Genomic DNA, 15003 nt, shown 5'->3' with positions numbered 1-15003 from the left:
TGCAGATATTGAGACAATGAAGTTGGATGTGCCTGTCTTTGAATGCTGGATATTCCAATCCAAATTACTGGATATTCCAAAGAGAAGAGAATTGTTTGAAGGCAGAATTTTTCACAAGTCAGACATTACTGAAGTACGTTAGCTCTGCTGTGCACTTTATCAATTTAACTCATTTATTATCCACCTCCCCACGCAATCTGCGCTGTATCTAGGTTACTCATTTTCATTCCTCCTGCTCTAAGAAAAAACAAGCCTCTTTGTACTCCAACCCATGAAAATCCAAACCAACTACACATCCCTTGATTCTACATCAAATCCATTTCCAACATCTTTCCTATCTCTTCTACAGAATAGGACCAGAGTTATACCTAAGACTCTGCAGTATTCTTTTTCCACAGTTCTCTTCATCAACTCTTCCGTGCCAAATTCCTTCTCTTACCAAAAAGCCTCTAAGGTGGCTTGTACTTTCTCTGATTGGGTACCAAAACCAGAAGGCAAGCCTGACAACCGGATCCACCCCAAAGAAACAGCACAAGTACACATCAAATACCTCCCTGAGAGCCCTACAGATGGAATCTTGTACTCTCCTGCTGACAAGGTACATTCTGAGCAGCACAGTGCACTCCTACTCACAGGAGGCTGGCATGAGTCGATCTATGAAAACAGCTCTCCATAGCCAGAGCACACCAGCCTGCTACACAGGAAATTACCATAAAGGTGATTTGTGTCAATTCTTTTAAGTTTTTGAGACCAAGATATGACAATGGGTAAGGGAGGGGGATGTACCTAAATTAAAGGTGGCCAAAGTGCTTATGGAATCAAAGGATAACCAACAGATGCTTAAAAAGAAGTGTTTAAAGAAAGAAATGGGAGAGTTCCATTTCAGGACATGAAATCACTGCCAGTTCCACACCAATGCCACCATCTCACCTCTCCCACGGCTACGTTTCCCATGGTCTGAAGGCTTCTCTCCTTGATTGTTGTCCACTCCATTCTCTTCAGCTCTAACTGTGGAGAGAGGACAGCTTAAGAGAAGCTTTAGAGACTCATACATGCAACAATATAGACATCTGCTTAATCTGAATCCCAAAAGAAAAGGCAAGATTTTTTAAGTGGGCTGGTCAACAGATCTCAGTCACCCCTCTTCTTTGACAGCCTAACTACAAGCAAGTTATGTTTACTTTGCACTGGACAATTAGGAAGCAAAATATCTAATAAGAGGAAAACGTCCCTCAGCAGACACTTCTGGTTTGGGTTTTTTTTTTTGGGGGGGGGGAAGAAGTGGTGTTTTGCAGCCTACACTACTAAATTAACTACTAAATTAATTATAGCCTCACCTCTTTAATGAGGTAGGAAATAAAGCTGCCTCATACCTTCCTTGATAACACACTGGGTGGCAACAGTGCAAGAATAAGGGATAACCAAGAACAACTCTTCTCCTGTCTGCCCATACCACATCCCTGTACAACCACGAAAACTTAGAACTCTCTTCTGTATTTAAATCATAGGGATGACAACTGGGTGAAGGTGAGGCATTCGAAAAAAATTAGAAAAACACTGCAACTTAACTATTTTGCAGAAAACTCCTGAGGAGGTACTCTGAAAGATGGTTGGCTCCTTGAAGAAAAAAAAAAAGAAAAGACTGGCCACATAAAACACTGCTCAGATTTTGTACTGCACAACTTTTCCTAATGGCAACAGCAAAATTATTAACGCTTGGAGACTGGGAAGCTAGGAAGAAAATATCAAGAATTGGTAACCATCTGAAAAATCTTTAATTCCAGTTTACAGAACCACAGAATATTTTTACAGATGTATACAGAATCACAGAATATTTTTACAGATGTATACAGAATCACAGAATATTTTTGGTCGGATGGGACCTTTGAGATCATTGAGTCCAACCACAAAAAAAAAAACAAACACCAAAACACACCAAAACAAACACCCACAACCACACACCACACCCACCCACAAACAGACACAATCCAACAATCTCGGGCACTAGAGCATGCCCTGAAGTGCCATGTCTACACGTTAAATACCTCCAGGGATGGTGACTCCACCACCTCCCTGGGCAGGCTGTTCCAGTGCCTGACCACTCTCTCAGTAAAGTAATTCTTCCTAATATCCAATCTAATCCTCCCCTGCCCCAACTTCAGACCATTTCCTCTGGTCCTGTCATTATTCCCTTGGGAGAAGAGGCCAACACCCACCTCTCTACAACCTCCTTTCAGGTAGTTGTAGAGGGCAATGAGGTCCCCCTTCAGCCTCCTCTTCTCCAAACTAAACATGCCCAGTTCCCTCAGCCTCTCCTCATATGACTTGTTCTCTAGACCCCTCACCAGCTTGGTGGCTCTCCTCTGGACACGCTCCAGCACCTCAATGTCCTTCCTGTAGTGAGGGGCCCAGAACCGAACACAGCACTCAAGGTGAGGCCTCACCAGCGCCGAGTACAGAGGCACCATCACTTCCCTACTCCTGCTGGCCACGCTATTCCTGATACAGGCCAGGATGCCGTTGGCCTTCTTGGCCACCTGGGCACACTGCTGGCTCATGTTAAGCCGGCTGTCCACCAACACCCCCAGGTCCTTTTCTGCTGGGCAGCTTTCCAGCCACTCTTCCCCAAGCCTGTAGCGTTGCCTGGGGTTGTTGTGACTGAAATGCAGGACCCGGCACTTGGCCTTGTTGAACCTTATACCATTGCCCTCGGCCCATTGATCCAGCCTGTCCAGATCCCTCTGCAAAGCCTTTCTACCCTCAAGCAGATCAACACTCCCACCTAGTTTGGTGTCATCTGCAAACTTACTGAGGGTGCACTCAATCCCATCATCCAGATCATCAATAAAGATATTAAACAAGACTGGCCCCAAAACTGAGCCCTGAGGGACACCACTGGTGACCGGCCGCCAACAAGATTTCACCCCATTAATCACAACTCTCTGGGCACGGCATTCCAGCCAGTTTTTTTACCCAGTGAAGAGTACACTTGTCTATGCCATGATTCGCCAGCTTCTCCAGGAGAACGCTGTGGGGGATGGCGTCAAAGGCCTTACCAAAGTCCAGGTAGACAACGTCCACAGCCTTCACTGCATCCAGAAGGCGGGTCACATGGTCATAGAAAGAGATCAGGTTGGTTAAGCAGGACCTCCCTTTCATAAACCCATGCTGGCTGGCCCTGATCCCTCGGCTGCCCTGCACTTGCTGTGAGAGCTCACTCAAGATGATCCTCTCCATGATCTTTCCCGGTACCAAGGCCAGGCTGACAGGTAGCTGGTCCGACTATTGAAGACGGAGGCAAAGAAGGCATTAAGTATCTCAGCCTTCTCCTCATCCTTGGTCGCAATGTTCCCCCCCGCATCCAGTAAGGGATGGAGATTCTCCCTGACTCTCTTTTTGTTCTTGACGTATTTATAAAAACTTTTTTTGTTGTCCCTTATATTAATGGCCAGGTTGAGCTCCAGCTGGGCTTTTGCCTTCCTAATTTTCTCTCTGTATAACCTAACGAGATCTCTGTACTCCTCCTGAGTTCCCTGTCCCCTCTTCCAAAGGTGGTAAACCTTCCTTTTTTCCCTAAGTCCCATCAAAAGCTCTTTGTTCAACCAGGCTGGTCATTTTCCCCTCCCTTTAATCTTGCGACGCATGGGGACAGCCTGCTCCTGGGCCTTTAGGATTTCCTTCTTGAAGAACGTCCAGCCTTCCTGGACCCCTTTGCCCTTCAGGACTATCTCCCAAGGGACCCTCCCAACCAGGGTTCTGAACAGGCCAAAGTCCACCCTCCGGAAGTCCAAGGTGGAGGTTTTGCTAACCCCCTTCCTTACCTCACTAAGAACTGAAAACTTGAGCATTTCATGATCGCTAAGCCCAAGACAGCCTCCGACCTCCACATCTCCCACTAGTCCTCTGTGAACAGTAGGTCTAGCGAGGCACCTCCCCTGGTAGGTTCACCTACCAGTTGTGTCAGGAAGTTATCTTCCACACACTCAAGGAACCTCCTAGCCTGCCTGCTCTCTGCTGTGTTATATTTCCAGCAGATGTCCGGTAGGTTGAAGTCCCCAACCAGAACAAGGGCTGGCGATTGCGAGACTTCAGCCAGCCGCTTATAGAATACTCCATCTGCCTCCTCGTCCTGGTTGAGTGGTCTATAGCAGACTCCCAGCACAAAATCCCCCTTGTTAGCCTTCCCCTTCATCCTTACCCATAAACACTCAACTTCATCATCACTGGAATCAAGCTCTATACAGTCAAAACACTCCCTAATGTGCAGAGCCACACCCCCGCCTCTCCTTCCTTGCCTATCCCTTCTGAGGAGCTTATAGCCTTTCATCACAGCATTCCAGTCGTGACAGTCATCCCACCACGTTTCCGCGATGGCATCTACGTCATAGCTGTCCTGCTGCACAATGGCTTCCAGCTCATCCTGTTTGTTGCCCATGCTACGTGCATTAGCATAGATGCACTTGAGCTGGGCTCCCGATTTCATCCCCATCCTTGGCCCTTTACCCCCAGGCTCATTACCAGTGGGCCTGGTTTTATCACCTTCCCCCTCCACCTCCAGTTTAAAGCTCTGCCCATGAGCTTTGTTAACTCCTGGCCTAGTACTCTTTTCCCCTTTCGGGATAGGGTTTTCCCATTGTTCGCAAGCAGAAATTTCTAAACGTCTATCCCTTTTCTCAAATGAAATGGTAGAACGAGGGTCCTCACTAACCCAGCATCCTTCAAGCCTTGGCATGCTTCCCTTGGGTTTAATCCTGACAGGCCCAGTTAGTTCCCCTTCCCCCCTCATATCTAGTTTAAAGCCCTACCAATGAGCCCTGCTAACTCCTGCCCCAAAATTCTTTTCCCCCTCTGGGACAGGTGCATCCCACCTGCCCCCAGCAGGCCAGGTGTCTCGTATAGCTGCCTATGCTCAAAAAACCCAAAGCCCTGCCTATAACACCAGTCCCAGAGCCACGAGTTGACCTGTTGCCTCTCCCTATTAATTTCCTCATTCATGGTTGCCACTGAAGGGATAAAGGAGAACACAACTTGCGTTCCTGATCCCTTAAGCAGCTGTCCCAAGGCTTTAAAATCTCTTTTAATTGATTTTGGCCTCCTTCTACCCACTTCATCACTTCCCACCTGAAATACTAACAGGGGGTAATAATCAGAGGGGTTTACCAGGGCAGGAAGTTTGTCCAACACATCCCTAACCCGTGGCCCCAGGGAGGCAGCAGACTTCCCTGTGAAGTGGGTCAGGGCAGCATATTGGTCCCTCTGCCCCCCTCAGTAGAGGGTCACCCACAACAATGACCCCTCTGCTTTTCCTTTTGGAGCTAGTAGTGATGCCAGGTCTATGGTGACTTGTTCTATCTGACTTCTCCAGCCTGGGTGCACCATCCTCCTCTCCAACAGCCAGTTCCTCCTGCAGGACTCCCTACCTGTTCTGCAAGGGTAACTGGGAAGGTGGGAGGGGCCGGGAGGGGATTCACCTGCTCTCCCGAGCAGGGACCTGTTTCCATTCCCCCCCTTCTCTGAGATCTCCTCCTATTGCTTGGTGACAAGAGGGGAGGGGGTTCTCTGGTTTATTCAGGGCCTCAACCTGTTCCTGTTCCCTTACTCTCAGGGAGTGAGCCCACCAGTCAATCTCTCTCTCACACTCCCTGATACTCCTCAACCTCTCCACTTCATCCTTCAGCTCGGCCACCAGGCTGAGCAGATCATTCACCTGTTCACATCTGATACAGGTGTTGTCTCCCCTACCCTCCATTGCAAGTGCCAGGCTCCGGCACTCTCTGCACCCAGAGGCCTGGACGCCCACATGTTTGCGTGAGGCCTCTGTCTGGGTGCCCACAGCTTTTCTAACAACAGCCTTTGACCGGGTAGCAACCATGGCTGGATCTCTACAAGCAACTGACACCTTGCGACTCCAGGGTCAGTTGGGATGGGCCCCCTAGTCCTCCGGCCACTTAGAGGGATTGAACTTACCTTGTACACTGGTAGAGGCCCAGCACCCTGCCGTACAGACTACGGCCGGCTGAGGCACACACACAAACACCAGGTGCTCGCTCTGTGGGCAGGGACTAGTCCCTGCCTCCCCGAGGCTTCTTATAACCCGGTGGCTGGATCAACCGGGGGTGGTGGTGGCTCCACCCAGGCTCCCTCAGCAGCACCTCCCACCAGCTGACAGCCCCAGCACAAGCAGAGGGCTTGTCCCGGCTTCAAAAAGCCCCAAAAAGAGCTTCTCATCGGCCTTTTTTGCTGCAGATCCCTCCCCCAGCGCAGTCTTACCTGCCCTGAAGCTGGTCTCCGTGGCAATGGAGTTACAAATCTTGTAACTTGTAAATCCGTGGCTAAAGTTACAAATCTTGTAACTTTACAAAAAGAGACAAGCAGCATTTGGCTCTGGCAAAAAATTTGCCTCTCACTTTAATTTTGATGGATCCAATTTCAATTTGTTCTAAGCATAGCTGCAAGTTTTATTAGTATTTTTCCCTAACTTGACGTTACTCTTTTCTACGAAGATTCACGTCTGCACTAGCAATATTTGAATACATTCCAATAATGAATTAGAAGAGTTGGGTAATATTGTAAATATTTTTCCTGCTTTTAAGTGAAAAGCTAAACATTTTTTTTATTCTGGTTTCTCTGCTCATCTATCAGTGTTGTGTATGGCCCTTACAGGCAATGTATACAGCTTTGATACTGCTGATAAAGAAAAAAGCAACATGTATCCAACGGTGATCTAATGTGGTGCTACCTAACTTGGAAACATCAGTTTGCTTTTGTACAATGTATTATTGTACCTGTACAAACTGTAGCAAATTTTTAAATGTTTCAATTATCAAAGAATTTTCTCTGTTGTAGAAACTCACCTTTGGTTGGCTTATGTAATATATGCTAGAGATTAATAATGATCCCAGTCTTTTCATTCTCCTTATGAGAAGATGAGAACATCTTCAGGTTCTCCCACTCATAAAAGGAGATGGAGTCAAAGCTGAATAATTTTTTTCATTAAAAGAAACAAAAAAGTATATCAGCTGTGCAGCAACATACTTGCTCTCAAGCAGTCTTACAAAGACTCAATTCTAAAACCTACATAAAGAACAGCAATTTGTACAAGATCAATTAATCAAAAAAGGGCAGAAATTTAAATTGAGTGTCTCTGAATAAGCAGACCATCCCAAAACCAAGTCATGTAGACAGATCAAGCATACCTGTAGCACAAATAAGTTACAATCCCTTCAGCGCTGAGCTATAGCTCAGACAGACTTTACTCCATTGAACATTCGTTCTCAACTCAGCCAGTTTCAGCTGCAAGAAAAATGTCTCAATCTTTAAAAATGAACCCCTATACGTACACTCTCGGCCACGGCTGCCTCCTCTTCCCCATCTGTTGGAACTTCCCCGTCCATGACTCACTTCTCTGTCCCCTCGTTTTTCTCTGTTCTCTTTGTTTTCTGAACTTTCCTTTCCAAGGCTTTTCTTCTTTCCCCCTACAGTCTCCCAAGATGTCTATTAGGATAGAACAGAATTAGATACAAAAGTCCAAAAGGAAAAGACAGCTCTCAATGCATACTTCAAACTCACATCCCTCCAGTTCATGGAAAAAAAAACAGGTTATTGCATAACATCACATATGTAATACCTTACAAACTACACAGATACAAATGGAAACACAGGCTGTATTTTTGAGAAGAGATGAGAAAGAAACAAGTTTTAGAAGTTGGATTTTCTTATGGAATGTGAGAATCCCAAATATTTCTGGCTATAGTGGACTTTTATTAGTTCAAGGAAGCCTAGATACGACCACAACGCAGAAAATCTGCAAAGCAAGCAACAGTTTCCCTCTCAACTACCTCCATAAATCTAGCAAGGGAGCATATACAGAGCCATCTTCTTCTCCCAAGGAAATGAAAAAAACGCTTATAAGCATCATTGAACAAGAGACTGCTGAGAATAAGTACATGACCTAAGGGGGTGGGGGGGAGAGAAAAACCATTATGCAGATGTATTAGAATTCAAGTACCAAGAGACAGAATGACAGAACAACAACTTGGGAACACTGGGGCCATGATAAGCCAGACCATCCACTCTTAACAGCTACAGCTCATCACACACAGCAAAATACAGGAAAAACTATGTATAAACAAGACAAGGGACCAAGGTCCAAACATCAGGCTTCAGCTTTAATATTAAACTCCATCTTTAAAATAAATTCAGGGATCGTATCTGCTCTGTAGGAGTTAAAAATAAAATGACTAAAATACTTTCTAAGAATAGCACAGCAACTCATATATTATGCAATTGCATGTTTAGTCTGTTGAGCCATAGTTGCAAAGCAAAGAAGAAAGGTATTACTTGCAAACCATTAAGATTACAGATAGGTTTATATATACATCCCCATCTCTAGGATCTTATAGTCTAGGTAAGGTATTTAAGTGGGAAATTTGCATATGCAAATAAGGTGCCATCAACTGTGAAGCACTAAATCCATGACCTCTGACAGGCACCTGCATCAAACAAAAATGGTTTGCTATCAGTACTTTTATCCTGTCCTATCTCTTCTCAATTCAGACAACAGCAACTTAAAAGCCCTCACGAGGTAGGCAATGACCAGCTAGTCCAAGCTGCCTAGAATTGAGAAAACTAATGCTATTGAGAAAGCAGGTAACAAAGCAGTTTACAAGTATAAACTCAATGTTTCAGTATCTCCTTTGAGAATAAGCACTAAGAGAATGGTTACTCTCTTATTTTTGATATGGTATAGGTAAGAAAGAAGGTTGAAATCACTGTTCAATTTCATCTCCAGTATAGAAGACTACACTGCCATAAACCAACTTAAGTGAAGCACAGACAACACAGATTAGAAGTACAAAACTACGTTTGAGCAAACCCTTCAAGTTTGAGGCCCACACGCCTCCATAAAGAAGAATAAATTTCTTCACACTGATGAGGACCCCCATCCTCCTTGAGCCCTTTAAGTTCTCTGTATTTGTTTGAGTTGCATTTTATCTACAGAGAGCAGTGGGTTCAGAAGGACTTGTCAAAAGAGCAGAACATGGATATATTGCTTCTAATTGATAAATGAGTTCAGAAAGCTGCTTCCATGTCATGATTGCTTAAACAATTTGCTAAAGTAAGAACGCATTTAACATTCTATCAACCAGAAAACTATTTTCAACTAGAAAATGGCAAATATGAGAAGTACAAGAGAACACAAAACCAGCACATTACCAAGACGGATTTAATCAATGTGAGATGTTCTCTTCTACTCCCAACTTACCAGCTCGCTCATATTATATACTTCTGTATTTTAGATGATCTCAACTCTTATAAGTGAAAAGGGGATAGAAAAGAAAGTCCCCTCAGTCAGAATGGTATGTATCCTAGATTTGGGGGGAGGGGGTGTAAATTTCCTCATTAACAATAAGCCAGACTACACATCCTGACAAATCACAGGAAACACTGAATGTTCAGCATTAAGAAAGGAAGTCCAGGTTTCTTTCCCAATTTAGATGACATGGAATCTAGTTTACTGCCTCGGACAAACTGTAAGAAGCCCCTCCAGCAAAAACTTCAACCACAGCAAGACATATTTTCCTGATATCTCTTGGGATAAAAAATTGCTTTGCATGACTTAAAATATCTGCCCACCCTTTAGGTTTACAAAGATTGCCCTTTGTGGCAAACACTTAGACTCAGGTCTTAGGGTTGTGGAGGTGCTACAGAGTAACTACAAACATTGCAGCAAAAAATAGGCCTGTCCCTGACAGACCACTGAGTTCTGCTGCAGAGTTAAAAATTGCTGCATGTAAATGAAAGCCAGAGGACTCTGCAAGAGACCAGATGAACAGCCACAGTATTTTCAAGGTTCAGCCTACTCTAAGGTATGCATGCAGTAGAGAAGCTGCCCCAGTCTACATTTCCTTCAAAAGAATTTGAATAGAGACATGGAAATTGAAAGCTTCCGAAATATGACTTTCCCAATCACTCCTAAGAAGTAGAAAGGCACAGCAAACAAAGAGCTGTTTAATACAAAAGTAAAACCTTACCGTGTCTGAACTTCCTTCCAGCAGTATGTTGATTGATCTGTTCACATCCCCGTTACAATCATGTAGTGCCACTATGCACTCATCCTGGTTTTTCCCTGTTACTTCCATAAGCTGGCAGTAAGAGTCAGACATATTAAAATATCCAAATTATCATCATAGGAAAAAAAGAATTAGTACCACCACAGATTCCAAGAAAGCACATAGCTACTGTGTCAGAGCAAACTAAAATCCTAAGTAAAGGTATCTGCATTTTACAGATCTGCTTGGGATTCAGATAAGAGACAGGATGAAACACAAACAGTAATCAAGAAAGCACTCTTTTGCACGTTTGTTTGTTTTTTTCCTTTAACTTTACGCTTGCAGCAAATGTTGTCAACCCCAGAGACAGCAGTATAAGAGGGTAAAGATATAAAAGACCAGGATAGCTCCGGTATTGTCTTCTCTCCCTCCCCACCAAACATCCCCCTCTTTATCCCACTGCGTGAGAACAGACATAAGGTAAGCCATGGCAGAGAACAGATCCATCTGGAAAAACATCCAGACTAAGAAAAAGGTTATTTTTCAGCCATATCAGCTCCCTTGATCCACTTCAGCATAAGGCCACACAAAAGGCATAAGCAATGGCTGCTTAAGGAGACCTAGTACTGAATTATGCTCCGTGGAGCTGCGGTGCACATCCTGAGGAGCGTGGGATGGAAATAATCAGTTTGTCATAGGACATCCAGCAACTTCACCAAAAGAAAAAAACCTACATGAGCTAGAAACATGCACAATATAAAATATTGGAGATTTCCTAGCAGAACTTAATTCTTATCCTTCCCACCAGCAGAGCTACAGGCACTAATACTGTTGAAGGTCCTTTGGCTTCAGAAAGTACAAGACTTTACTTCTGGCACAGCAACAGAACAAGTTTATAACAACAACAACAAAAAGCACTTAATAATGCTTCAGAGGAGGTTTTACAAAGGGGAAAAAAAATAATCAAGAAATCTGCTCCTCTGCTGCATGAATGCATTCACGCTAATTCTTCTCTCCTTCTGGGTTTACTCCTAGGTTCTTTGTGAGCTGTGATGTGTTCACTAGGACAAAATTACCGATACCCAGAGCAGAACAGGGACTCAGATTCTCAGTACTGCTTGAATTAATGGTCTCAGCTATAATTTGGTAATGGAAGCTCGAGCATCTACACCTGAAACTCAGCATGGTAGAGGAAATGGTGTAAGATTTCATTTTCACAGTGTAATTCTATCATTTTAATGCATACACAGATCTGGGAGGTCAGATTATTTTTTTTTTAAATAACACTTCAATTCACCTTTAAGCTATGATTAGATTTTTACTTTTCCTGAAAAACAGCCAAGATATTAGGAAACTCAGTTTACACAGGTGACATATTTTTCCCATGTGCATGTACATGTGGACAAGCTGAATGAACTCCTTATTCTGATGATCATTAAGCATCAGGACCATACTAGAGAGATACAGTCTGGAAGAGACATCAGCACAGATGAGTTTTGGCTTAAAGGCTTGTCTACAAAGGAAAATACACCAGTGTAACTATACAGCCAGAGCTATATTACCACACAATTTCTTGTAAACAGACTTTACAGTGCAATAAGAGCACCTTTTCCTAGTTAAAATTACATCCTTCTGAAAAAGGTTTCATCTAAATCAGAAACAGATGCTCTAACTCCAAAATGTAACCCAGCTTTGGAGGGCATAAAAACTCTGTACTATAAGAAACATACTTGTTTTACTTTATCTTCAAAATCTGCATCATTCTTATCGTAGATCATCTGAGCAAGGCGAATCTGTTCTGCTGTTGCCTGGAAAACACAAACATCCAATAAAGTCCACAAAAGGTAACAATATATTTTTTAAAAGTTTCTCCTAGTATCACTATATTTTTTTCTCCAGATTCTCAAAGAAAACATACACAACAAGCACAGAGGTGCTACAGGGAAGGGATTAACATCTCATCTATGCCCATTTTATAGTTAAAAATTTAGCTGGAACAGAAGCAATTTCAACATGTTTGAATCACAATTAAAGGTCACCACATAGACAAGACAACCAAATAATAAAATAGAATTTACCACAGAAACCTACACTTTGAAATTATTACTTATTGAGTATCTACCACTCCAGAGAGACTTTTATTGTAACAAACTGGCAACGGTATTTCTAAATTAACCACATCTCTGATGATTCCTGCTCACATCACCTTCCACAACTCTCCGAACAACAACCTGACTCTCTAGTTTTATCAGTGCTTAAAGAGAGACAGAGTCATGCCTCAAGATTTTGCCCGTGAACAGCTGCACTTATTTTCTTTATAAGCAAATACTGGTCTCTGAAAACTGCTAAAGGATCTTGATGAAATATTTGGTGCTTCTGTAACGTTTCTGGACAATAAATCCATGCTGGCAACTTCTCCAAAAGCTGAAAGACTAAAAAGGATGGATGCAGTAAAGTCCCATAAATCTGTGGAAAGGTCCTCCAGTGATACTCAGTGCAACCTCCCACTGAGAGCATGTCCCATCAGAGGAGCTGCTTGTGGCCAGACAGAGAACCCACAACCTCTCTAATCCATGACCATGGTAAACAATTTTTTTCCTTTTAACAGCTGGAATTTCCAGTGTTCCAACTTGTGCCATTGTCTCTCTGAGAAAAGTCTGGCTTCACCTTTTCTATACCCTTTCATGAGGTATTTGAATAGAAGATACGACCTTGCCTTGCCTTCTTAGGGCTGAACAAATCCAGCTCCCTCAGCCACCACTCATCCTGTGCTCCAGCCTCTCAACCATCTTTGCAGCTCTTCAATGGACTTGCTCCCATCTGCCAATGTCTGTCTTGTGCCAGGGAACCGAAAACTGGGCAGAGTACTCCACTGCTCTCGCAAATATCAAAAAAGGGAAATCCACCACTTCTGTCAACCTGCTCACTATACTCCTGCATCCTTACTTGTTATAAAACAAAAAGAAATCCAACTTCATCTGTTGAAAGTCACTTTCTAAACACACACATTAGCACAAATCACCACTATGCAAAGTGCTTCAACGCAAGGAGATAATTATATGAGCTCAAGCCCTTAATACTGTACAAAACAGAACAGGAGCCCCTCCATGCCAAAGATCAGTCTAGAAAACAGTAAGACATAATTTCCCAGGGGAGCACCTCTAGATTGATACACTCTGCCAGCAGAGAACTGAGGCAATTCTTGAATTGAGTCCAATTTTGAGAATTACCTGACAAGAGAATAATGAGTTGACAGGAGCAGAGACATTTTGCACTCTGTAATCCAGACAAGCATACAACTTAACTACTCTGCTACTGAGGATCAAGACAATGGGGTAAGAGCTTAATTTCAATCTCACAGATATTCAAAGTAATTTTAGTCTGCTGGTGGACGACCATCTTCATTTCACTTTGTGAAGACACTGCACAAGAAGTTTAGGATTTTGTGACTTGCAGATATGCTGAATCATGTTGTAGAACGCAGCATGCATCTAAGGAAGCTTTTCCCACCCACCCAAATTCCTCTATCAACCAAAAATCTTCTAGCATCGTGAGGGTTGGCATATAGAAGAGCTGAGATCTGAGGACACTGAGGTCACAGGACAGAAATCCTGACACAGGCATAGGCAAAGAATTCCTCACTGATGGGAAATGTTGCTGAAGAACACAAAGCTCCTTCAGAGATAAGAATACAGGAACAACTTAATGCTGTGCTGGATTACTGAGCAATTAAAGTGAGATATCATACATACTCTTCCAAAATAGACTATGATTTTCCCCCCGTCTTTTCTCAGTTTTTACTGACTTAGGAAAGAAACACATATCATTACATGCTCACTTTCAACTCAAAGATTATATAGTAGCACGTACCTGTACAACTTGTTTCTGTGGTTGTGTTGGCTGTGTGGTTGAAATTTGCATTTTGTCCCGAGTGCCCCGAGTACGTTCACTGCCCACCGAAGTCATCATATACAGTATATACAAAATAATGTATGTACAAAGTAGAAAATCTGAAAGAGAAAAAAAAAAAAGAAAAAAGAAGAAAAGAGCACGAGTTAGGGCAGGGTACTGATTCAATATCCAGATAATATACAAATGCAGTAGCTTGAACTCTTCCCGCCTTTACCACGAACTCTATACAGAGACTCCTGAGAAAGCAGCTTTAATACACTATTATTGGATTTATCACAGTCTTTACAATAAAGGGGGAAATGCCGTGGATAAAAAGCATTTTTGTCAGCTGACTGGGATCTGTCTAGATCTGTACTTCCAGACGACATCTAAATCTCACAGCTTTTTCAAGTTATTTAACTTTTCTATCTGCTACTCTGCTGAAATTCCAGCTCCAGCTGTATCATTCCTAAATTTCTGTAATACCTGCTGTCTTGTTTTGATACCTGGAATTTAACCACTCGTATACCTACTCAGAACGCTAACACAAAAATCACATTCACAAACCAGGCCATTCCTTTCTTCCCTATCATTAAACTGCTTTCCTGTACATATATGGAGGTCATGGCCAACGCCCATTCTGCTTCTCACCTTTCATGTATAAGAGAAATGACGATCCTTGCCTTTAAATAGCCAATATTTTTGTTTTATGTTCTCCCTCATACTTAAAGAAATTATTTACAAAACTACCTATTACCCTGCTTTAAACATACTTTTGCTGTATGGCAACAAAGAAACCCAAAAGAACACTCAAATCACACACACGCACATCACTGCTATCCTGTTTGTGACAGTCAGCTTTCATTCTCATTCATCCTCTACCATTAAAATTACTTTGAAACAAGAAATTTATTATTCCCCCCCTTGTTTGTACAGCATCTAACACCATTAATTGATGAGTATGGTTTATAGTAGCTATGATAACTGGAAACAGATCTCTCAACTGGTCAGAACAGTCACAGTCAAAAGCCTGATTTCTGTCCCCATGGCACTGGGAAGT

The 15003-nt window shown here is 43.0% G+C and overlaps 1 protein-coding gene across 4 annotated transcripts in view; it reads right to left on the bottom strand.

The window, feature by feature from the left end:
- Positions 1–14057, bottom strand: part of LOC141476620 (ubiquitin-associated protein 2-like) — a 110255-nt gene extending 96198 nt beyond the window's left edge. For 3 of the 4 annotated variants that reach the window (XM_074165390.1, XM_074165391.1, XM_074165393.1), the window contains exons 1-5: positions 13923–14056; positions 11783–11860; positions 10035–10145; positions 7341–7494; positions 931–1008 (exon numbers count right to left, since the gene is read on the bottom strand). In XM_074165390.1, the coding sequence (XP_074021491.1) occupies positions 931–1008; positions 7341–7494; positions 10035–10145; positions 11783–11860; positions 13923–14021 (520 nt within the window). In that variant the 5' untranslated portion in view covers positions 14022–14056. Of the gene's footprint in view, positions 1–930; positions 1009–7340; positions 7495–10034; positions 10146–11782; positions 11861–13922 lie in introns of all 4 variants that reach the window. The other variant, XM_074165394.1, reaches the window with a different exon arrangement.
- Between the last annotated feature and the right edge of the window lie 946 nt (positions 14058–15003).

This window comes from Numenius arquata, chromosome W (assembly GCF_964106895.1).
Source record: "Numenius arquata chromosome W, bNumArq3.hap1.1, whole genome shotgun sequence".
Taxonomy (NCBI): domain Eukaryota; kingdom Metazoa; phylum Chordata; class Aves; order Charadriiformes; family Scolopacidae; genus Numenius; species Numenius arquata.
This window is presented reverse-complemented; position numbering and strand designations above follow the sequence as displayed.